Source organism: Podarcis bocagei (assembly GCF_964188305.1).
Source record: "Podarcis bocagei genome assembly, chromosome: 1".
NCBI lineage: Eukaryota > Metazoa > Chordata > Lepidosauria > Squamata > Lacertidae > Podarcis > Podarcis bocagei.
Window position 1 is genome coordinate 98125320 of NC_138125.1, and position 23799 is coordinate 98149118.

General features: G+C 41.9%; 1 protein-coding gene across 3 annotated transcripts in view; it reads right to left on the reverse strand.

Moving 5' to 3' along the window:
* DPP10 (dipeptidyl peptidase like 10) overlaps positions 1-23799 on the reverse strand; it is a 584313-nt gene that overhangs the window by 15610 nt on the left and 544904 nt on the right. For all 3 annotated transcript variants that reach the window (XM_081199702.1, XM_081199701.1, XM_081199703.1), the window contains 6 exons: positions 21424-21515; positions 19943-19990; positions 19498-19619; positions 17582-17629; positions 15119-15217; positions 14942-15011 (listed from right to left, as the gene is read on the reverse strand). In XM_081199702.1, coding sequence (XP_081055828.1) covers positions 14942-15011; positions 15119-15217; positions 17582-17629; positions 19498-19619; positions 19943-19990; positions 21424-21515 — 479 coding nt within the window. The remainder of the gene's footprint in view (positions 1-14941; positions 15012-15118; positions 15218-17581; positions 17630-19497; positions 19620-19942; positions 19991-21423; positions 21516-23799) is intronic.

The window sequence follows — 23799 nt, forward strand, 5'->3', positions numbered from 1 at the left end:
TCTGCTTGGAGCTCTGAGGGAAATATGAACTCCATTACTACAATTAGTATCAGATCTGACAGTTCTGGACCCTGCATCTTCACCTTTGTACCAATCAAGAATGCAATGAAGTTTTCCAGCCTCTTTTGTCTATTGAACACTGTATCACTATATACAGAAGGCTACTATATACAAAAGGCTACAGTGAATGAAGCAACAAAACAAGCAAAACACAATCTTCTAAGACTTGCAATTTCAATTCAATTTCTCTTCCTTTCTCTTAATAAACTCTTATGCAAATGAACCTGAAACAGCTATGCAAAAGAGATTGACAATAAAATGTGTAGCTACTACCTACTATGTCACTATTTAAAAATTCAAAGATTGTTTAATTTATTCATATAAGAATTTTAACCTGGCCTTCTAACACAAATGCATCTGTCAAGGCAGCTTAAAACATTTAAAAATCTTAGTTTAACAATAAAGCAGTTGTATTTTTTTTAAAAAAAAATCAATTGAGGGAGGCAGAACAGAGATAATTGAAAACCTTTGCTTAAAGCATTATTTGCCTGACAGCTGTCAAGGGAGTAAACCCTTGAAATTTCATGAAGCAAGGTGCTCCAGAGTTTGGGTATAGCCCTTCTCCTGTCACAGCCTGCCAAGCTTCTGTCATAGATAGGACTGAGGTTCACTAAACTCCACCTACCTAATTCCCAGAACAAATAATCTACCAAGAGGACCAAAGCTGCCTGAAACCCCAAACCTAGGCCTGAAGACAGATTGTCTAGCCCCATTTAAATCTGTTTCATCCAATCACCCTTGGATCTCAGATGCCACAACACCTTCAAGCATCTTCCCCAAGAAGAGTAGAGCAGAGGCTGGCTGGAAACTTATCCAACCCACCCAGAGAGAGATTTTCCTATAAAAGTTTCATGACAGCCACCTTAAGGCTAAATAGACAAATAGACAGTCCCCACTCTCTGTGCCCACTCAACCAGACTTCGCTTCCTGTGCCAGGAAGGGCAGGGATCACTTAATCTTGCCCATCTCCTCAGACTGTACAAATGAAATGAATCAAGTACGACAAGACATGCAGGAGTCAGAGATACATAATTAGGATCTGGTACAAACATGGCACATAAGTCACAGTAGATGTGAGCAACTTTATCTGCAAAATGTCTAGCTATACTGTAAAAATCGGAAATCACCTCCTTTCCCTCAATTCTTGATGCAACAGACTCTTTAAAACTCGTAGTTCAGCTAGGTGACTCTCGGTAGAGGAAAAGTGTGGGGTTTTTTTCATCACCACAGAAGAGGACAACATGGGCTCTAGTCCATGTCCAGTCATGTTGTCTTGAGTTTTCCTCCCACTGTTGCTCAGATAATTGTCTCTGCCACATTATCACCCTGAGTTCCCCAAAAAAACAAGGAGGCAGCTGGCTCCATTATCAGCTGCCTGAACCCATCAGTTTGGGTGAAATTCTGTCAACCACCTAGGTCATTTTCCTATCAGAGACAGACCGAGACTTTGACAGAATCACTGGTTGATATAGCAGAAAACTCACCCAGAGCAGTTAGGAAATGATTTAGATCCATCTTTGGACCTTTATAATGGGTCCTGTACCACTGTGATCTTAGGAGCTTATTTAAGCCTAAACCCCACAAGGTAGGAAGCTATACATGACAATAAATCTATGACCCTAAATCCAAGTCCATATCTAGCTCACCACCACCCCATACAGAACCAAAAAGCCAAGTCAAGAATCTGTCCTACAATATGAATGGGCCCCAATATCAGTTGGTAAATTCACACAGAGGCCAAGTAGTCCATGAAGTTCTGAATGTCTACTGAAAGGTTGGCATCAACATGGGCATTGAAGTCATTTAACCACTAATCAGAGAGACTACTGTGCTCAATACTACTCTAGCTAGCTCAGGCAAGGAGACTGTTGGGCAGTGGGGAGATCTGAACCCAGCGGCAGCACATCCTGTTTTGCCACTTGAGGCAAAATAGGAAGTGCTGCTTTCCCCTGCCCTGCTACTCCTGTTGCCACTGGCATACTTGTTGCCACTGGTACCGATTCTCTACCTGCCTGCTACTTCTGCAATTTCAGGCGAGAGCTCACATGATTTCGGCTGATACTGGCAGCACTTCTGCACTGGTGGGACAGGGGCGGCACCTGTGGGGCATCCAACTTGGGGGCTTCTGCTGCCTTAGTCTGCCTCATGGCAGAGCCAGCTCTGCCAATATCCCAGCAGAATTCCCATTCTGTCCTCACCTGTCCTCAAGTATAAACAGGCAGATGGCTTAATTGGAATCCTGGTTGTGCTGATGGAACTTCAACACCGCAGCAGCTCTGCTTCCCAACCCACCTCCTTAGCACCTGGATGGGTGCTATAGAGAGAATCCTGGAGGAGAGATCTGGGACAAATTTACCCTGCCCACTTCATCTAACCTTATCTGTGTAATGCATAGCAAGTCAGCTCCCTCACCCAGGATCAAGTCCTAGATGACCAGGCCCTTCCTATTTATGGAGCTACCATCTAAGATAACCACCTTCAGACTAAGAGGGATGCCACCACAGCCCCAAGGACTGTTTGACCAATTGAGCTGGAAGAGAAGGAAAATACCACCTAGTCACCCCTGCTTTTCCTGTAATGATTAGTCTACCATTCCTCCCATTGCATGCAGCCCTTATGACCATATGTGGCTCCTAAGGATATCTCCAATACTGGACATTAATATTAATCTTAACACATGCCTGCAAACCCATTCCAAGCAGCATTTACAAATGCAGTAAGTTACATCATTATGGTTGTCCGGCTTGTTTTCAAATATACATTCCTATCAACTCCAGCCAGCATGGCCAGTGATCAGAGATTATTTTAGAATGTCATATTCACTGTGGGTTTTGAAATTTTGAACTGCTTTGGGTAGCCTATGCCCCAAAAGGCAATATATTGTTAATTTTATAATTATGTACCCCAAACCTGCACCCCAAAAACTGGAGGGTCACGGGTTCTCCATCCCTGCTTTATGCAAATGGAAAACAATTCAGATCTGGCATAATTTCAGTCATTGGCTACCAAGCTTCCTATAAAAGATTACTCATCATCATATTGGAATTTTAAAACATGATACAGTGAATTTTAGCTGCATAGAACAGCAGGATAGAATAACGCAGACTATGCTATATTAAATATGAACAGCAGAAAGTTCATAGGAAAGCAGAACTATCCAGCTGCAATTTTACTTTAAATATAGCACTTTTATACTTATTGATTTCCTCTGGTCTGTTTGCCGCAAGGATATTCTTAGCTTTGATCAATATGTGATGCATATGATAATGGAAGAACGCATGGCTCAGTATAAAGTTACAATACATGTGGTATTTTCTATTGCACAAAACTGTATAGTCTGCAATCTAGAAATATCGGTGCATAAAAGAGAACCCACTGTGTACAGTTGGTGTTGTCCTTGGAGGTTTTCTCTAGGAACAGAGTGAGGAAATTATTACGTTTTGGATTAACAACATGGCAGGATAGGAGAATCATCTATTTTCATAACTTATTTTAATACATGCAGATTTACATTTTATAATGTCATGCTATTTTTTTTAAGGCAGAGGTATAACTATGTACTTGATTAAAAGGAAAGAAGAAAAACTTCTGGGAATAGGAATTCAACAATACCTAAAAGGCCACTGGTTCCCCAACCCTGGCATAAGGGAGGCGGAAAAGAGTGCAATCCAGTGGGTGCCCTTGTACTCATGGAAGGGAGCTGGAAAGGGGGGGGGGATAAATAATTTACATTACCTACTAGTTCCCCTCTACCTCCAGCCCCAGCTTAAACTCATATCCAGAGAGTTGGAGGACTGCAAAGGAAAAGTGGGCTTGACAAAAATTGCCTCCGTTCTCTTCTGTAAGTGGACGCCTCCACTGTGAATGAGATGGGCACCAATTGGATTCTACCTACTGCAGAGAAACAGTAGCTTATCCTGATGATTTAATCGTTAAGATTACTGGAGACATGTGCTGATTCACTTCTACTAAACCCAAATTTTCAAACAGTATTAAACAATGGATGCTACCATTTAAGATGCATTATCTACACATTTCAAGGAAAGAGGTTAATTGTGTCAGAGAGAGAAAAGAATGATGATCACCTCTCACTTTTATTATACAGATTAAATGCTGCTGCCTTCACTCTACTTAATTATTTCCTATGCAGCCAGGGAGTGTATCTTCCAAATCTCCAAATGAATAAGGTGGACATTAATGAGGAAAATCAAAGATCTGAGAGTTAAACTTTGATCCTAATTATATAGAAGAGAGATAATAATCAGTCTTTCAGGCAATTATGGTACATCTCTCTAATCTATAGAGTACAGTATATATAATGTAGTTAAAGGAAGCTTTACATGAAGCATATTAGAATGGGAGGACCAAACTGAAGAATTAGCAATTTACAATCTACTTAGCAATTTTAGTGTATGCATCAAAATGAGAGAGAGAGAGAGAGAGAGAGAGAGAGAGAGAGAGAGAGAGGTAACTACAGACAATTGTAACATGTGTAAATTTAGAGGGTAACACTTCTGCTATAGTGGAAATACAATATATACACATTTTACAACTTTCCTTGAAATATCCAAACCATTTTTGTTGAAATAGTCCACAGAATCAGTGTACTGAGAGTAGACTAAATTATACTTTGAAAAGGAGGAATGGCTCAAGGTGGGGGGGGGTCTTTACTGAATATTCACATCTGATGCTACACCCTTTAAAAGGGGCCCAAGGGAGTTATTGGAACAACGCAAATGGAAACTGCATCCTTCAGAGCAACCACATCAAACAGCTGCAACAAAAAGAAAGGCTTTAGTAGCTGAGGGAGTCAGCCAAGACAAATCTGAACTTTGCTTGACAGAAAAAACCTAAAGCCTTTCTGGGAAAGTCAGTTGTAAAGGACGAGACTTCACAACATTAATACTAATAATATAGGGATCATTTCTCCTTTATTTATTCATTGTCCCTAAACCACCTCTCATGCAAATGAATCTCTGGGCAGTTTACAAACAACAACAACTGCAGATAAAAATATAAACTATAAATAAAGCAAAAAGGACAAAAGGTAGCATAAAGTAGTAGATTAAAAAAAACTGCAAAAGGCAGAATAGTGCTCAAATCATGAAACCTTGGAGATACTAATCAGTACCACTGAAAGTGGGACGTGGGTGGCGCTGTGGTCTAAACTACAGAGCCTAGGGCTTGCTGATCAGAAGGTTGGAGGTTCGAATCACCGCAACGGGGTGAGCTCCCAGTGCTCGGTCCCAGCTCCTGCCCACCTAGCAGTTCGAAAGCACGTCAAAAGTGCAAGTAGATAAATAGGTACCGCTCCGGTGGGAAGGTAAACGGCGTTTCTGTGCGCTGCTCTGGTTCGCCAGAAGCAGCTTAGTCATGCTGGCCACATGACCCGGAAGCTGTCTGCGGACAAATGCCGGCTCCCTCGGCCTATAGAGCCAGATAAGCGTGCAACCCCAGAATCATCCGTGACTGGACCTAACGGTCAGGGGTACCTTTACCTTTACCTTTTACCACTGAAAGCCTGCTTGCAAACATATAGTAGCAGTACCAGTAGTAGTAGTAGTAGTAGTAGTAGTAGTAGTAGTAGTAGTAGTAGTTGTTATTCTGGGTGGCTTACAACATAATATAAAAATATAAATATAAAAACACAATGTTTTGACTTGGTACTGGAAGTCTATTGATGTAGACTAACATACCCCTAAAGGTAGGGGGTCAGATTCAAGTATCCCACTACACTAGCTGAAGGCAGTGCAAGGACTCCTGCTAACACAACAGGTCTTCCCTCTTCTCCTTCCCCCAAATTTGCTCTGAAGGATTGTGAGAAGCCCCAAACAGCATGTGAGGGAGGGGAGGTAGTTCTGTCTAGCAAGCAGAAATGCTTGCACTGATTGAATTATTTTATTAGTGCAACATGGATTCCCTCCTAGGGAATTCCATAGTCAGGGTGCCACCATAGAGAAAGCTCTATGCTGTGTCCCCATACAATGAGCTGTCTCCATCCACAGGGCACAAAATGCTGCCTCTGCAGATCTTAGAGCCCAGGTTGACTGGTAAAGATATCCCAACATAGCTCCTTGCTATGACCTCTCTCACCTGAATCTGTGTTGATTCTATTATTATACTGGCATAAAAGCCTTAAAAGCAGTGCATACACATAACATAGTATGATTCTAAATACAACTCAACTATTTGTTTTAGGTCATGAATATATGGGCCTTCCATATATGTCTTCCATGTAAGTAGTTAAGAGCCGTTCAAAGGCATCATGCTGATTGTCAGAAACTCGTATGACAATGTCCTTTGGCACTGTGGGCTTGCAATACACAGGCCTCAAGCCAGGCCCTTCCTCACCCTCCTTTCAGAAAGACTTCGTGACTTATTTCCAACCAATAAGGCATATTCAAGCAATCCATGTTGTAGCTATTGCTGCCTGAAGAGAAATAGAAGGTGATAATACTGGCTGAACTGATGCTCAGGTATTACTAAGTGTATGGAGGGGGTAGATTCAGCCATGCTTACATTTGCTGGCTATCTTCTGTCCTCATTCTTATGAGCACTGGGTAACTCCCCCCCCCAAAAAAAATGCCTTCTTCAGTAACTAGTTGATACAGAAGTGACTTTTCTTTGAGACTGATAAAAGTATAATTGCCAATACTGTGTTCATTCTAAAAGGAGGAAGCCCTCCTCATGCCTTACCCTGGATTACTTTGGTTTCTAAATCACACAGAATGCCTCTGTATGTAGATAAAGCTCCCTGCTGCAGAAGCTATATTCAGTGTAGCTAAATATACAATCAAGATGCTTTCATTATGTCTCTGAATACCGATTGCTTGGGATCACAAGCAGGAGAACGCTTTTGACTTCATATCCTGCTTGTGGGCTTCCCGTAAGCATCCATCTGGCCTCTGTTGTAACAGAATGATAAAATAGGCCCAAGCAGGGCTCACCTAATATTTTTATGTTCTTTATATGTGAGCAACGCATGAAGAGGGCTACAGATTCTTAATATTGTCCTCTTATATCTAATGGCCCCAAGCCCTTCATAACATGCCCCATTTAGACGTGGAGCTTTAAATTAATTGAAGCTACAGTAGCTGCGGCACTGTATCAAACTGCAAACGGTGTAGAAAAGGAACATTGGCAGAGTTTCGAAAATGCTTTCAGTTAGGTGTGTTATTGTAAAGGGGGACTGCTGAAAGAAATTAAACCTTCGAAGAGTGATACAACTGTCTGAAGCTTCCAGCCCTTCAATATCCAAGAAGGTGCGAACTACGCTGATTTGTAATCAGGAATAAAGCATTCTGCAATATCATATGAAAGGAAATTAACTGTTTACCATATGTGCACCATCATACGAAAAGAGATTGCACACAGAGACCTGGTGTGATAGGACCTTATGTTAATTGCAGAACTACCACTTTCATATTACTGCTACTTGAAACTGTGGGAAATTTACGCAGCCAAACATATCTATACATAATTGTCAGTAAGAAAGGGGTTAGGGATCCCAGAGTTCTTAAGTGCTAGAAAAGACTCAGGTTGGTCATGACCTCTCTCCTTTGGACTGGTTCTTCTCTTAGAACCATGCAATTCACCAGATGCATGAAACTGGAGCTCCCAAGCAATGACTCCATGTCCGAATATACTTTTTATATTGTGTAACTTAAGAATACCTTATCCATGCTGTTTCTGCTGGGGCACAGAGTTCTCATTACTACAAGTAAAGCATTTAAACTTAAGGTTGTGGTCTATTCACTCCAAGGTGGTAGAGTACAATTGTAAGTGCTTAATACAGTGGTACCCCGCAAGACGAATGCCTCGCAAGACGGAAAACCCGCAAGACGAAAGGGTTTTCTGTTTTGGAGGCGCTTCGCAAGACGAATTTCCCTATGGGCTTGCATCGCAAGACGAAAGCCCATCGGGAAATGCTGGCGGTCGGGAGCAAAGACTTTCGCCCACAGCCGGCCTTCAGAAGAGGACCTCTTCTGAAGGCCGGCGGGGGGCAAAAGTCTTTGCTCCCCCCCGCCTGCCTTCCCCCCCCCCGCCTGCCCCGGGCGATCTTAAAATGCTGGCGGGCGGGAGCGAAGCGTTCGCTGCCGACCCCCAGCATTTTAAAACGCTGTTCCGAAGCGGGGAGGGGGGGGCGGGAACAGCTGCCCCAGCCGCCCCGCTTCGGAACGCTGTTCCGAAGCGGGGAGGGGGGGCGGGAACAGCTGCCCCAGCCGCCCCGCTTCGGAACGCTGTTCCGAAGCGGGGAGGGGGGGCGGGAACAGCTGCCCCAGCCGCCCCGCTTCGGAACGCTGTTCCGAAGCGGGGAGGGGGGGCGGGAACAGCTGCCCCAGCCGCCCCGCTTCGGAACGCTGTTCCGAAGCGGGGAGGGGGGCGGGAACACCTGCCCCAGCCGCCCCACTTCGGAACGCTGTTCCGAAGCGGGGAGGGGGGGCGGGAACACCTTCTGAAGGCGGGCAGGGGGCGAAAGTCTTTGTCCCCCCTGCCTGCCTTCCCAGGGGCTTTTAAATCGCCCCGGACAGCGGAGAAGTCCTCCGCTGTCCGGGGCGATTTTAAAATGCCGCCCGCCAGCATTTTAAGATTGCCCGGACAGCGGAGAAGTCCTCCGCTTTCCCGGGGTTTTTTAAAATGCTGGGGGTGGGAAGAAAAGCCCTTGTCCCCCCCCAGCCTTCAGAAGAGGTCCGGGGACAGACTGTCCCCGGACCTGGTCTGAAGGCGGTTTCCCTAGGAACGCATTAATTGATTTTCAATGCATTCCTATGGGAAACCGTGCATCGCAAGACGAAAAAACCGCAAGACGAAGAGACTTGCGGAACGAATTAATTTCGTCTTGCGAGGCACCACTGTACTGGGGAATATAAAGGTTTAACCACACATATTCCCCACACTTTGCAAATGCTGCACTTATTTCTGTTTTAAACTCTGTTGGGAGCTCCGAGAGTGAGTCAGGCCCCCACACTTTTGAATTCAGACAGTCACCCATTTTTTTCCTGCTGTTTCCTACATGAGGGACTTCAGAATTAACTTATATTCCCCAGATATTTCCCAAAAGAAACAACATGATTCTGTGTCTGAAATAGCAGTACAGTGGTACCACGGGTTACGAACTTAATTCGTTTCAGAGGTCCGTTCTTAACCTGCAACCGTTCTTAACCTGAGGTACCACTTTAGCTAATGGGGCCCCCCACTGCCGCCACACCACCGGTGTGCAATTTATGTTCTCAACCTGAGGTAAAGTTCTTAACCCAAGGTACTACTTCCGGGTTAGTGGAGTCTGTAACCCGAAGTGTTTGTAACACGAGGTACCACTGTACAGTGGTACCTCTGGTTGCAGATAGATCCCGAGGTTTTCACAACCTGAGGACTGCCTCTGCGCATGCGCAGACCATCTACTGCTTCTGCTCATGTGGTGAAACCCAGTAAAATACTTCCGGGTTTGCCGTGCATGCATCCCGAAGTTTACGTAACCAGAGAGTTACATAAACGTAGGATCGACTGTATTATTTTTTTTAGAGCAGGTACTTCAGGTGTTGAGAAGGAGGAAAAGGTCACTGCTTGGACCTTTTTTTGGTGTTTTTAAGTGCCAATCTATATTTCCCCCACCCCAAACCAGATTGCTGAAGTCTGTACACAGTTCAATGGACTTAATGCTGTATTCATTGTGGATACAAGCAACATGCAAACCGCAAAGTAAGTTCTGTATTCTCAGGTACAATTTGGGCTTATCTTTAATTATAAGAGGATACTAATTCGGCACTTTCAGGGTAGAGGTTCTAGCAAATTGGATTGAGGATTACCACCTCCTGCTCTTCTGAAAGATCCAAGACAAATTAAATCAGCCCCAGAAGGTCTCTCCTGACAGACTTTTAGTATTGACTTTTCATTATATTGTGAAGAGATTTCTAAAAATAACTTCTCTAACACCAGCAGTGAAAATGTATAACTGAAAAGGTAAGGGGTTCAGCAGAAAGAAAATAAAAATGGTTTACTGTTAGAACAACATAGAAGTGTCAATGTGTTCCTTTCCCCCCCACTTCTTCTTCCCTTGGCAGTGAGCACAACATAATTGCATTTGAACAGGGAGGCCAATATGGTGGCTCCCACAACTTGTTACACTACAACTCCTATCTGCCCCAGTGAGACTGGCCAATGGTCAGAGATGTGGAAAGTTGTAGTCCAGCAACATTTTGAGGGTACAATGTAAGCAACCCCCTGCCTCAGAAATATAACCATTTCCATGTTTTACGATTGAGTCAGGTGGGTGGAGTGTGAAGCTTGCACTCTCAGAATTAACACTTTTCCAGTACCCTTCTGTTAATTCAGTTGTCTCAACTATTATTTTCCCAGATCTTTCTTCTTGCTTGACAACCCATATACAGTTACACTAGATACTGTCACCCCTGCTTGCTCCATTCACCAACCCCTTTGCTAACTCCTCTCCCCCTTGGCTACACCCTCACAGCTAGCTCAAACCTCCCTTCACCCTATAGCCTCACAACTCATCCTACCCCATCCCTCAGAGTAGCACGAGTTGGGTTTAGTTGTTTAGGCCGTTACAAACAAAGGCTCAGTCTCATTAAAGATTATACGCGCAGTGGAAGACGGGATAAGTTTGTGTGAAACCAAAGTTCACTCCTATATCCCATTCTACATATCACGGTCACATGTGAACTGACTAACAGAGGTTTTCCGACACTGCTGGAAATCAGTGCATGTCTTAAAATATCATCCTGGATTGAAGAGGTTTCAAACTGTAGCTCTTTGGTTTACAATTGAAGACCCGTAGGTCAAAAGGCAACTAGCAATCCAAGAAATAAATAAAATGAGTAGAACAGAAAATAGTCAGCAGAAGAAAAGACTAAAGAGAACACCGATTTCTTAAAATGTGCATATTTAGATGCAAATTTAGTAACAATTGCAATACTTTAAATAGAAATACAATACATCTCACCAGCCTTCTGCCCAAGTACTAATTGTTGGTGGACAACTTCAATGCCCCAGACCTCCCTTTTTATCGTTCTTTGTTTTAAAACTATACTTGGACTATACAGTCCTTCAAGTAGAGGACTATCTTCTGTTAAAGTAGGACACATGACAACCCAAATCTAGAGTAGTTTTGTTGCCTTACTAATCATTATGGATGCTTCATCTTATACAAACGATTTATGTAACCATACATTAACATATACTTTATGACGTAACTTAATTTGCTCAACAGTGTTTTAATGTTGCAGACATGTGCAACTGTAGAAACTCTTCAGCTTTTTAAAAGAGTTCATAACTAGTATACTAGCAAATAGTACCCACATATACTAAGTAGCAACCCAGTTGTACTAGCAATAATTTAAATATTGTAAGAAAAAAGGAAAACTAAATGGACAGCAGAAACAGAATATTGGGAGAAACGTATATGAGGCAAATTGCCTGAAAGCAGCACAACCCACAAGTGCAGACAGCTCTTTTCAGTTTTAGGTGTTCTAAAGGGGTGGGGGGAGAGTATGATATATTCAGTCTTATCAATAATCAAAGGTTAGCAGATGCTGAAGGTTCTTCTGTGCACTTCCCATTCATGCTAATGAGATTCCTTGCTAATTGCTATTTCTTTTCATATTGCTACACTGGGAGGGGGGAGGGATCTGAAAACATTCTGTAACATTATGTATAGTTTAGATGTGCAACTTCCAGTTTCATTAACCAGAATTTCCTTTGCACTGTGAGAGCTTTATGAGAAAAAGACACGCCGAGGAATCTAGATGACGATGTTTTCAATTTCAAATGTGCTATACTTAGCAATCTGAGCAATGCTAATTTGGCAGGTGGGCTAAAGACTGTATAACACAGCTCTGTTTGCCATTTCCCAACACTGTAGCAAGAGGATGACAAGTCATCAGCGAGCTGTTACAAATGGGGGTTATGCAAGGAGGTATACAGACCAAGATATAACTACATGAGCCATATCTATCTAGTAGGGTAACAGTAAAATATCATAATAAGTGAAAAGTGGTCCAGTTCAGATATAACATTAAACCATGGTTTAACATTGCCAAAAAGGGCCTTCTCTAGCCTTGAAGATCAGAAGCAACCTCATACTGAACCAAACCATTGGTCCACCTAGCCTAATATTGTTGACACTGACTGACAGTGACTCTTCAAGGTTTCAGGTGGTTGGTATTTCCCAGTCCTTCCTGGAAATGCCAGGAATCGAAGTGCAACCTTCTGCGTGCAAAGCCTGTGCTCTACCACTGAGCTACAGCACTTGCCCCTAAATGCAAAATTATGAAACCAGGCCACTATCTAACCAAACAGTAAGTTAGGAATCCTTGATGCAAATACAAATGATTAATTGATGATGGATGGAGTCTGAGAAGCCATTCTAATTCCCCATCTGAACTATGTAGATCTCTTAAGCTTGGAGGCCTTCCATAACACTCCCACTACTTTCTGTAAGATATCAGCCTTCAAAAAGCACATCTGTGTTAAAAAGGTAATTGTGTGGTGGGCCCTCGGCTCCACACTGAAGGCCACGTGTGAAAAGCAGCTCATACAAACCAGCTGATTTTTAACTACAACAGAACCCTCCCCTTTCCTTTTCCCACTGTTAAGGACTCTGATCCAAGCGAGTCTCCTGCTGGTGGGACAGGTGATAATTGTTGGTCTGCCTCCCTGCCTGCAACTCCCAATACCACTTCCAACACGGCTCTGGTTTCCCAGTGCTCCAGAGCAACATTTTGGAGGAAACAGAAAAGTGGATGAGGAAAGGGGAATCTGCAAAAAAAATCTCTTCTCCTTCCTGCTTTCCACCAGCAAGAGCAGAGTTCAAAGGAAATTAGGATTCTATCTATCACAACTGTTCTGTGCTATTCTTTTGATTGATAATGGTTTAATTTTGCCTTGTTTAATTTTTGCATTTTTAAAGAATTGACCACTTTAAGCTTGTGGGGAAATGGTACAATATATTTAGATAAATATATATAAGCTACCCCAATGAATTCTTTGCACACTTTTGAATCAGACACTTTTATTATGGCCAGTGCAGTTCTGCTGCCATGATCATATATGGATTCTATTAGCACAGTGACCTCCAGGTGCTTCTAAACTATGACTCCCAACCACTGACTAGGCTGGCTGTGGATGGTGGGAGCTTTAGTGAGAAAGTGGGTGTAATTTTAATTTGCTTTAGTATTTTAAATTCTGCATGTTTTAAAGTAGAGTTGTAATTTTATTCTTGGTTTTAGTCTTTTATCTTTTGTAAACTGCTTGGAGGTTTGTTTGTTTTTTACTATCAAACAATTAATGATTTTTATGAAACAAGGAAATAGTTACCATATTTTTCGCTCTATTGGATGCACCGGACCATAGGAGGGGAAGAACAGGGAAAAAAAAATCTTGTTCTCTCCCTCTAAGTCAAGGTGCGTTCTGTGCGTTCAAGGAGTTCCCGCTGGGCTCTGGAGGCTTTGGGTTCCTTTCAACCTGCTCTTTGGGGCTAGCGGGGGGGGGAGCGCTGCTTTCCCCCACCGCCAGCCTCCAAACCAGGTCGGGGAACAGCGGGAAGGCGGTGCTCCGCCTCCCCGCTGTCCCTTCAGCTTGTGGGGCTGGTGGTGGGGAGAAGCACTGCTTTTCCCCACCGCCAGCCTCCAAACCAGGTCGGGTTTGGAGGCTGCTATCCGCAAGCCTTGGGAGCCCAGCGGGAACTCCCGCCGAGCTCCCGAGGCTTGGGGATATCTGCCCGAAGCATGGAGAGCGAAAGTGGTCGGTGCACACCGACCCCTCTCGCTCTCAAGGCTTCAGCAAAAGCCTGCATTCGCTCCATAGGACGCACACACATTTCCCCTTCATTTTTGGAGGGGAAAAAGTGCGTCCTATAGAGCGAAAAATATGGTAAGCAATATCTGGAGGTCACTTGCCACACATGCATCAGATGCTTAAAAAGTCAGAAGCAGATTATTGTGGTATGTGCTCACTACAATTTTAAAAATCTAATATCATTTTTCAGCTATTACATACAATCAAAACCATTCTATCTTGCAAAGATTCTAGGACAAATTATTTTTAACCTGAAAAGCTTTCCTTCAAGAAATTTCACCCAGGTAAAATACCCAGTTTGGCACACACACACCTGTGCACATTTGTGTGTGCGCACACAGACCGAGCCTCAATGGTGCCTCGAAAACCCAGATAGCCCCCCAACCCTCGTAGCTACGGCTCTGGCTATTATTATCATGAACGGGGAAAAAACCCCTGTGCAATCCCTGCAATGGTCAAAGCGTATAGGAATGTTTTCCATGCTCAGAAATGGAGAAACTGCAATATCCTGAGTAGTAGTAGTGACTTGTGTAGATCCCTTTGGTTTTCTCTCAACATTTGAACAGTTTCTGTGAAAAATCTACCATCCACCTCAGGGAAGTTATTCTTGGGATAATCAAGTGGTTATTTTGTTTAACATCTGATCCCTTCCGAAGGTGGTGTGCGCATGAGTGCATGATGTGAACCAAGCAGATAGCTCCTCTTATGGACAGCTGTATCTATATCTTTGGACAGGATTAAACTAATGAATGCTGTCACCAGAAGCCTTCTCAATGACTTCTGCTTGTACAACAGCTTCTCCTCTCCCTGCACGTCCTTCAAATTTGGCTCTGGGGTGTTGGGAGAGTCCCTGAAACAGCACATGGGAGGAGGGAGGGAATTCCATCCAGCAAGATTAAATACTTGCCCTAATGGAACGATGGTCATATCTATTGATATATACCGGTAAATAATTTGCAGGATGTTTAGTGAAGCTCTTCATACAATGACAATTTCATGTGGCCTAGAATAGCATGCAAACAAATCATTTCATAAATCAGTTTAACTAATTTTAATGATTTATACTCACACTATTAAGAGGACAGGATATGCACTCCGTTCTGTGAAATCCTTTGGAAATGACAACTGTAAAGGAAGTTCTTTTAAGAAAAGAGTAAAACATTAAAGGCTGGTAGTTTCAAAGATGAAAAAATATATTATTTGAAAATGTTCTGTTTGGTTCTCAACAGCATTCAGATATATTTACCATAGTCATCAATGTGAAGCATTTTAGTTTCCGTCCTGAATGTTCTTTTCTTTAAGACTACTTCATTTAATACAGAATTATTTTCTAGTATATAAAATTCTGCAAGAGCAAATGACAAGAAAAAGAAACGCATATGCGTGTGTCAATCGGTATAGTATAAAAATAACAATCCATATTTTTAAGGAGGCTGAACCCAAACCAAATGCATGTTCTAAAAACATATTTATATAATGGACACTATGAACACTCTTTAGCTCAATTTGTAACACAACTGAATTTGATCCATTGTTAAATACTGATGGTTACCTAATTGAGCCTGTTCTTGGGTGGATCAGGAATAATATTATCTATAGACTATAGAGAGAAGGGATGTTCAGCTGAGTAAGGCCACAAATGACTGCTTTGAGTATATTCCTATTTCCACCTTGCAATTCTCTGGGGTATGGGTGGACAACTAAACTACTGTAGGCCAGAACTGGCCGAGGTGTGTTTGGAACTGCCCTGCAGCCTCCCCACCTCAATCCCAAATTAGGCTAAGGGGGAACAAAGTATCCGTTGAATCCAGGACAGGGCAGGTGATTTTCAGGGGCATAGAGAAGGTCCAGAATTCAATCCCTGACATCTCCATATAGGGTTGGGAGAGACTCCTGAAATCTTGCAGAGCTGCTGTCAGTCAGCGTGAGCAAAACTGAGCCAGGTGGACCAATGGTCTGACTTAGCATACAGCAAAGTCCTCTGTTCCTATGGTCCTTAATTAAATGAACCAGTGCAGAAAAGGTTATACATCAGGGAATAGCTTGCCCAGCGTGCCAGAATGAAAAGAGAAGGTAAACTCTAGTAATGCATTTTTCCAGTGGCCAATTCAGAATGCCACAGAACCTTAACATTACAACATGGTTTGAATTATTATTTTTTAATCCAGCTGTATCTGGATAAATATTTGATTGGTTTTCTCTCAGCTTCAATCTTCGTTTTTCATTTTTTATATCTCTCCTCATTTAGGGCAACAAGGGATAATCTAGCTAGGAAGTAATTTCTGGGCAGTCAACCAAAATATTGTAATCATTGTTTCAGATACAGTAATTGAAGTAAACTTCAATCGTGTATTTTCTGCTTTATTAATAGAAGAGATTATCTAATTTTGCATTCAGGCATTAGATACGTCATTGGTTTTATCGTAAATGGCAAACAATGATCTCTAGACATTATCCAATTTTCTGCTAAAAAATGCTCTGAACAAACAAAATCTTTCCTTTGAACCTTTACAGATGGAGACTCTAAAAAGGATCAGAGCCAGTCATTGCTTCTTTGTACAAGTATCAAACCATTATGCTGACAACTGCCTAGTCCAGTTAACATAGACAAAAATATTGTACTTTAAAGAGAAATATCAAAAAGACTTGAACAAGGGATCATCTGGATCCAAGTCTTCATCAATTAAAGTGCATTAGTTACATTATCCAAATGATGCACAGCTGCATGGAATGGACTGAAGTCTTTCCAGCCATACATTTGAAATTAAATTATATTTAATGCCAAGAATGTTCAAACTAAATGCCAGCAGTACAGTAGTGCTAAAATTAATGAAATGTTGATATTTATTTTTGAGATTTCAAATAAAAAGGTAAGGAGAACACTGCAAATTCCCAGCTCTGCTGGCTGAAAGAAGTTAAGGAGGAGAGCAGGTGCCTGTTCACTGATAGAAAAGTGTAGAGCAGAGGTTCCAGTATAGGGTCCCACATCTACACTAGCCTGGCCCCACATTGAAACCAAATGGGATAAAGAAATAAAAAGAAAATCCAGCTGGGGAAGCTTGTCCATACTCCCTGCTTTGGCCAGGATGAGCCAACAGGGTTTTGGATGTGGCAGGTAATCTGTCACTTCACACACTCCCAACCCTACTGGGCTTGTACTTTTATATCATCTGTGGAAATTAGTTATTAGAGTAGAAAGAATATTGAGGAATTTGTCTGGGTGGGTTTTTTATTGGATATATCTTACAGTTTTGGAGAAACACACTGCACATTTTTAAAGAGTTTTGTAATACTGCAGAAGATTAAGAAAAGCAAAATTTGGTTTATTAAACGTAGGTTGAATTAGACAAGTAGCACTCGTAAAACAGCACCTTAATCCAAACTAATTGGATTACAGCTTTAAAGTATTTCAAAGCATATAACCGAGTCCCTGTAACAGGAACTCAATTTGCATAGTTAGTGAAAGGGATCGTGCCATTGTGCCACCTAATTAACGCAAGCATTAACAGGAGTTAAAAGATATACATCTAGTATAACATCAGTCTGCAAAGTCCCTGGTATGTTATAGTCACTTGATTAATTTTCCTCTACTCTTATCACTTACAGGGATGTTGCTAGGCTGTAATTAAGATGGGTTTTCATAAATTAATTCTGCAAAGGTCTAAAAGTAAGAGAGAAAATCCACAATGAACTAGTAGTGTAGACTTACTTTCAGGGTTGCTTGTACTATGCACACTGACAACTGGAACACCAGGTCCTATAACATCAGACAACATACACATACAATTATTAAACATAAAATTATAAAATATAGAGGCATCAGCACTTCAGTAGAAAGCAAGCATCTCATGATGCGCTTTAGCAGCTCTGCACTCAGTCCGCCAAACAATTAAAGCATGTTCTTCAACACTAAACCCATGAGTAGTCTCGTTAATGCCAGTGCATTACTAGGATAGTCTCATGGCGAATAATACAACTTTGAGGTACTATTATTATTATCATCTCAATTTTACAGTTGAGAAACTGACACATAGAGCGATTAATAGTCTGATTATAAAAAGTATGGAACACCTGCAGCTACTATTAAATTCAAAAGAGAACAGTGAGTATTCAGCACTTTTCAAAGTCATTTGGAGGCTGTTAGAGATTTAGAGAAATAACTCAAAAGTAATGTGTCCCAGGCTCAGTTCAAGATTCAAGGCCCAGACAACAGTATCACAGTCAAGGACAGCCTGACCTCAATTTATGTTCTTGCTGCTGCGATTTCTACTGTCCAACAGTCAAGCTGGCTTCTGAATCTGTTTCTTTCCAACTGTGGACTGCTCTTCATCAGCAGCAAGTTCCTATGCACTTTCCTGAGATTCCTGATAATGAAGGCAACTTGAGGCTATAGGACCAGTTCTCACATAATACTAAGCGAAACCATGGTTTAGTGCAAATGAGCAAACATGTAAATGGCAGCAGCAAAGATTAGACTGCTTTGCTGCTCCCGCAGTCCTGCTCCTGCTCTGCTGGGTACATCAGAACCCAGCCTTGTGCTTTTTATCTTCCAGACAAACTATGAGCAGTAAACCAAGAACAAACCTTGATTACACTTTGTGGTGTCCTTGGAGTGACACAAACCATGAGCCTGGGTTTGGACATATCGCTAAGCCAAACCATGGCTTAGGCCTGAGTAGAGCATTAGGACTGAGGGGGCATCAGTCTTGAGAACCTGCACATTTGGTTTGCCTTAGCTTTATGTATTAAATGGGCTATAGAGAGCTTATGTCATTTTAGATCTTTTAGGGACTTAGTGGAGTCTGGTAATATTTATTTCTATCAAATACAAAATTTGGCATCAGGTTGAGAACTGGGAAATCTTCTATGCTATCAGAAAGCAAATGGGGCTCCCTGTAACCATGGCTTAGGCTTCAATGTCATATACAGACTGTTGTCTTTCCTCTACCAATACATATACATATGCACTTATATATAATTCTAGACATATTTTCCATCTCCTTGTCATTGAGCTTTAGCAGGGTTGGGGGTGGGATTGGAAATAAAAAATGTTAAAGCGTTGTCCAAGAAAGCTAGTTACATAAACCAGCTCTGAGCTGAGCTAAAAGCAGCTTATCCATCACTATTTTGGATGAGTCTGGAACGGAGCTTGCAGAGTGTCCATACTCTTGTACAGGAAGGGGGAACCTATGGCCCTCCAGATATTATCATACTCCAGTTGCTATTGGTTGTATAATTGCATATGGCTGCAATCCTGGGATAAACTTCCATTGACTATTGTGGGACCCACTTCTGAGAAAAAATGCATACAATTACTCTGCTGCATTTTTATAGCTTCTACCTTCCCTCTTGTTCTCTTCTCAGTTATGCTCTTAGCCTATGCCACACATTTTTATTTATTTTCTGCAAGGTCTGAGTTCTTTAAATAAACAGAGTAGTATTGGGCTGTGCAGTTGCGACTACCACATCTGCCACCAGCTCCTTCCCACCTCTATTCCATAAACTTCCATGGATTGATGGCATGAAGCTTATGGCAAGATGACAAATGGACAATAAAAAGGCAAAGTGTTGGTGTTTAAAATAAACTGAAATACAGCTAACATCAAACTGAGGAGGCTGGCTTACCTTTACATTGCAGAATGAAATACTTGATAGTTGGGCTAAACTTTGCATTGAAATATGTGCACTGATCTTTCATGAAGTTGCATGAAAGGCATTGGCGATTCAACAATTCAATCGTTGACACACTGAAATGCAAATATATATGCATATCTTGACAAAGCACATGTCAACATTTAACAAATATATACAAAGAAGACATTACGATAGCATGCAACATAAGCATACATTAGGTTGTATGCAATGCTGGTGTCATCAGAGTAGACCCATTAAAATTAATGAACCTAAGTTTGTCATGTCTATTAATTTCAATGGGTCTACTTTAATATTAGCATTGGATACAACTGACTATGAGGAATCACAGGAAACTAGCTTAAAGGGGACAAACTTTTTACAAATTACTTCATTCCTGTCAATCAGCTGGAAAATATGCTGCTGTTGTTCTGCTTACCTATGTAGCTGTCTTCCTCTTGGTGAACTCTCAGTACTTAAAAAATAACTGGCAATGAAAAAGAAAATTAAATACCTTTAGCTGAGATAATAGTAATTAGTTGTAAAGATAAACAAAATGAGTATCATAACTGCAGCAGATATATGCAGTAGAGGATATTTTGTAAAAGCATTTTTTTCCTATTTTGACAAACTATCTCAAAATCTATTTGTACAATTAAGGGATAGATGTGACCTAGCTTAAAATTGTCTGTCTCTCTCTGGGTTTAGTATAATGTATAAATAATGTGTTCTCTTAACCGGGCAGATTAATTCATTCTCACATCAGGTACAGATAAGGGGCCATGTTATGATGTGGAAACCTCAGCATAATAAAAATTCTTCGAAAATTACCTGGGGGAATCTCACAAACCTAGGGAGCAGTCCAAACCAAAGATCCACCAGGATGAGTAGAACAGGCATAGGATGCCTGAGCTCAGCCAGGGATATGCTGGCTAAAGTGCCTCATGCCAGCTCAGCCAAATAATATATGCCTTTGTAAGAACTAGATCCCGGCTCTGCTGAAGAAAGGGTGCTCTAGTAGCATAGCGGTGGCGAAACAGAGCCACCTCTATTTCGGACTCATTTGACCTACCCACCTGGTGGAAGCTACACTAGCAAAAAAGGGTGGTATAATTCAGACTCCACTTTAAAGGGTTGTTTTCCTTCAGCCAGGCTTGGGCAGGCTCAGCTGGCAGCAGCCCTGCTCCTGAACAGAGTTTGAAATAGGCATGTAAATTATGCTGGCTTCCTACAGTTTGGATTGCTCTGCCTACCGTATAGAAGAATTACAATCATAGAAACATTTCTTACTCAACCTTCGAAAATGCTCCTTTCCCTTGATAATACTGCGAGGGTGGCAGACAAGTCCTTTTATAAGCAAAACGCCCCCAGCACATTCATCCTTACTGACGATATCCGACATTTATCCCTAAGTATTCTAAGGAACACAATTAATCTGTAGGAGATTTGAGAATGTAATCCAATATATTAGCTTTACAAGTTGTATTCAAGTTATGCTCCTTATTTATTAGAGCCTAGAAAAACCCATTTTTTTATTTTAATTTCTGTTATTTCTGTCAATGTAGTCAGCCAGAAGATGTCACAGTCTATCTCTGCTCTTTATCTGAGAAAGATTCTTCAGTACATTGACAGATGAAATGAATTAGCACTGCAATCCCTGTCTGGGGATTGGCATGGCTTAATGGAGGCTGACAGGGCTGGAAAGAGGGGTCCTTTGCCCAATCCAATATCTCCCCCCCCCCACCAGCCTAGTGTAAAGCAGGGTGGATTGCAATTTAAGTTTCCATTTATATTTAGGGCTAAATCTTATGGTAGTGCTTGAAAATTAAAGAAATAGTTAATGTGGTTTCCAATAAAACAGTTTTTTAGCTTGATAACACATATATTTTACCTGAACAGACAAAGAAAAATAATGCTCACATCTTTTGCGTATATTCGTCATATGCCAAGATTTTGATAACTTCCCAGTTTCCTGATGTCAGATGTCTTATACTAAATTGTTCACTCTTGGTCTGCAAGAAAATAAACAAAAATAATAATAGGTATGTCAATGTCAATGTCCCCACTCCTCTCTCCCCCCCCCAAATGATTTTCTGTTGCCTCCTGAATTACCTGTAAATATGATTATAATGGCATTTTCAAATGTACAAGTTTAATGTACACAAAATGCACATTAGGAAGACGGTGATCATGATCCTGTGCATGAAAGGCATTGCATTCCAAGCATAAATATCTAGCTTGAGCCAGAGATAGATGATCAAAAGTCATTTTGTGCAATGAGGGCTTTCTTGACTTGCATGCAAAAATGCTACTCTGGCAGGACCTTTGGGAACAGCATTTCATGGGGTATTGTGGAACTGCTGCAAGATGTAGAAATTGGGGGAGGGGAATGGGGGGGGGCTACTGTGAGCAAGTTTCTGCTCTATCTGCTTCTGAAAAACATCCCTGGATACAAGCCAGGCTGCATTTTTGAAGGCTGCTAATATGAAATCAGAACAAACAACAACTTCACAACACAACACCTCTCAACCCACTGGAGAACAACAACCACCCTCCCAACAGAACACTGACCACCAACTACCACTGAAAAAGTGTTACACAAAAAGGGACTCCACATGGACCCCTCCTGATGGACGCAATACCACACTGGACTTGTACATTGACTGCTTCCGCCACAGAATCCAAACAGATGTAACCAGAAAACACCATCGCTTACAACAAAATCTAAACCATGCTGAAAGGAGAGCCACTGATAATCTCAGAAACAACCCAAACATTATAATTAAAGAAGCAGACAAAGGGGGAGCTATCGTCATCATGAACAAAACTGACTACATTCAGGAGGCTCACAGACAACTTTCCAATACCGCCTTTTACACAAAATTGGACTCAGACCCCACACAAGAATACAAGAAAGAACTGAACAAGATTGTTAAGGAGCTACCCCCACACATCCAAGAACAGATCCTCACCAACACACCAACAGAACCTCGACCAGGAACTTTCTATCTTCTACCTAAAATACACAAACCAGGAAATCCAGGACGCCCCATCATTTCAGGTATTGGCACTATTACAGTGGGTGTCTCCGGTTATATGGACTCTGTTCTGAAACCATATGCCATCAGTGCTCCCAGCTATGTACGTGACACCACAGATTTTCTGAGGAAAATACAATCTTTAAATAACCTTCCCAACAATACTATACTAGCTACTATGGACGTGGAATCCCTGTATACCAACATCCCACACAACGATGGTTTACAAGCTATAAGGAACACCATTTCAGATAAAACCACAGCGGACCTTGCCACCAAACTCTGCCAATTTGTCCTTACCCACAACAACTTCAAATTCGGTGATGACCTGTTCCTTCAGATCAGCGGCACAGCAATGGGCACCCGCATGGCCCCACAGTATGCCAACATCTTCATGGCAGATTTAGAACAACGTTTCCTAAACTCCTACCCACTCAAACCTCTCTTGTACCTGCGATACATTGACGATATTTTTATCATCTGGACACATGGTCAACAGACCCTGGACACCTTTCACCAGAAATTCAATGATTTTCACCCCACAATCAACCTTACAATGAATAATTCTATGCAAGAAATACATTTTTTGGACACTACTATAAAAATACAGGATGGACGCATAGACACCACCTTATACCATAAACCAACTGACCGACAAACATATCTACATGCCTCCAGCTACCATCCCAAACATACCAAACAGTCCATTGTATATAGCCAGGCACTACGTTACAGCCGCATCTGTTCCAATTCTACAGACAGAGACTCTCACCTAAGAGATCTACAGCAAACCTTTTCAGAACTAAAATACCCAGCAGATGAAGTTAGACAACAGATCAACAGAGCCAGACTGATACCCAGAGAGAACTTGCTGCAAGACAGACCCAAAAAAGAAAATAACAGAACACCACTAGTCATCACGTACAGCTCCCAAGTTAAAACAGTTCAACGCATCATCAGAGATCTACAACCTCTCCTGGACAATGACAGTTCTCTTTCTCAAGCTCTGGGAGGAAGACCTTTCATTGCCTACAGACAGCCACCCAATCTTAAACAACTCCTAACCCACAATAATACTACAACCAGACTTAACACGGACACTGGCACCAGAGCCTGCAATAAACCCAGATGCCAACTTTGCTGCCACATACACCCGGACAACACCATTACTGGCCCCAACAACATCACACATACCATCTCGGGACTATTTAATTGCTCATCGTCTAACATTGTGTATGCCATCAAATGCCAACAGTGT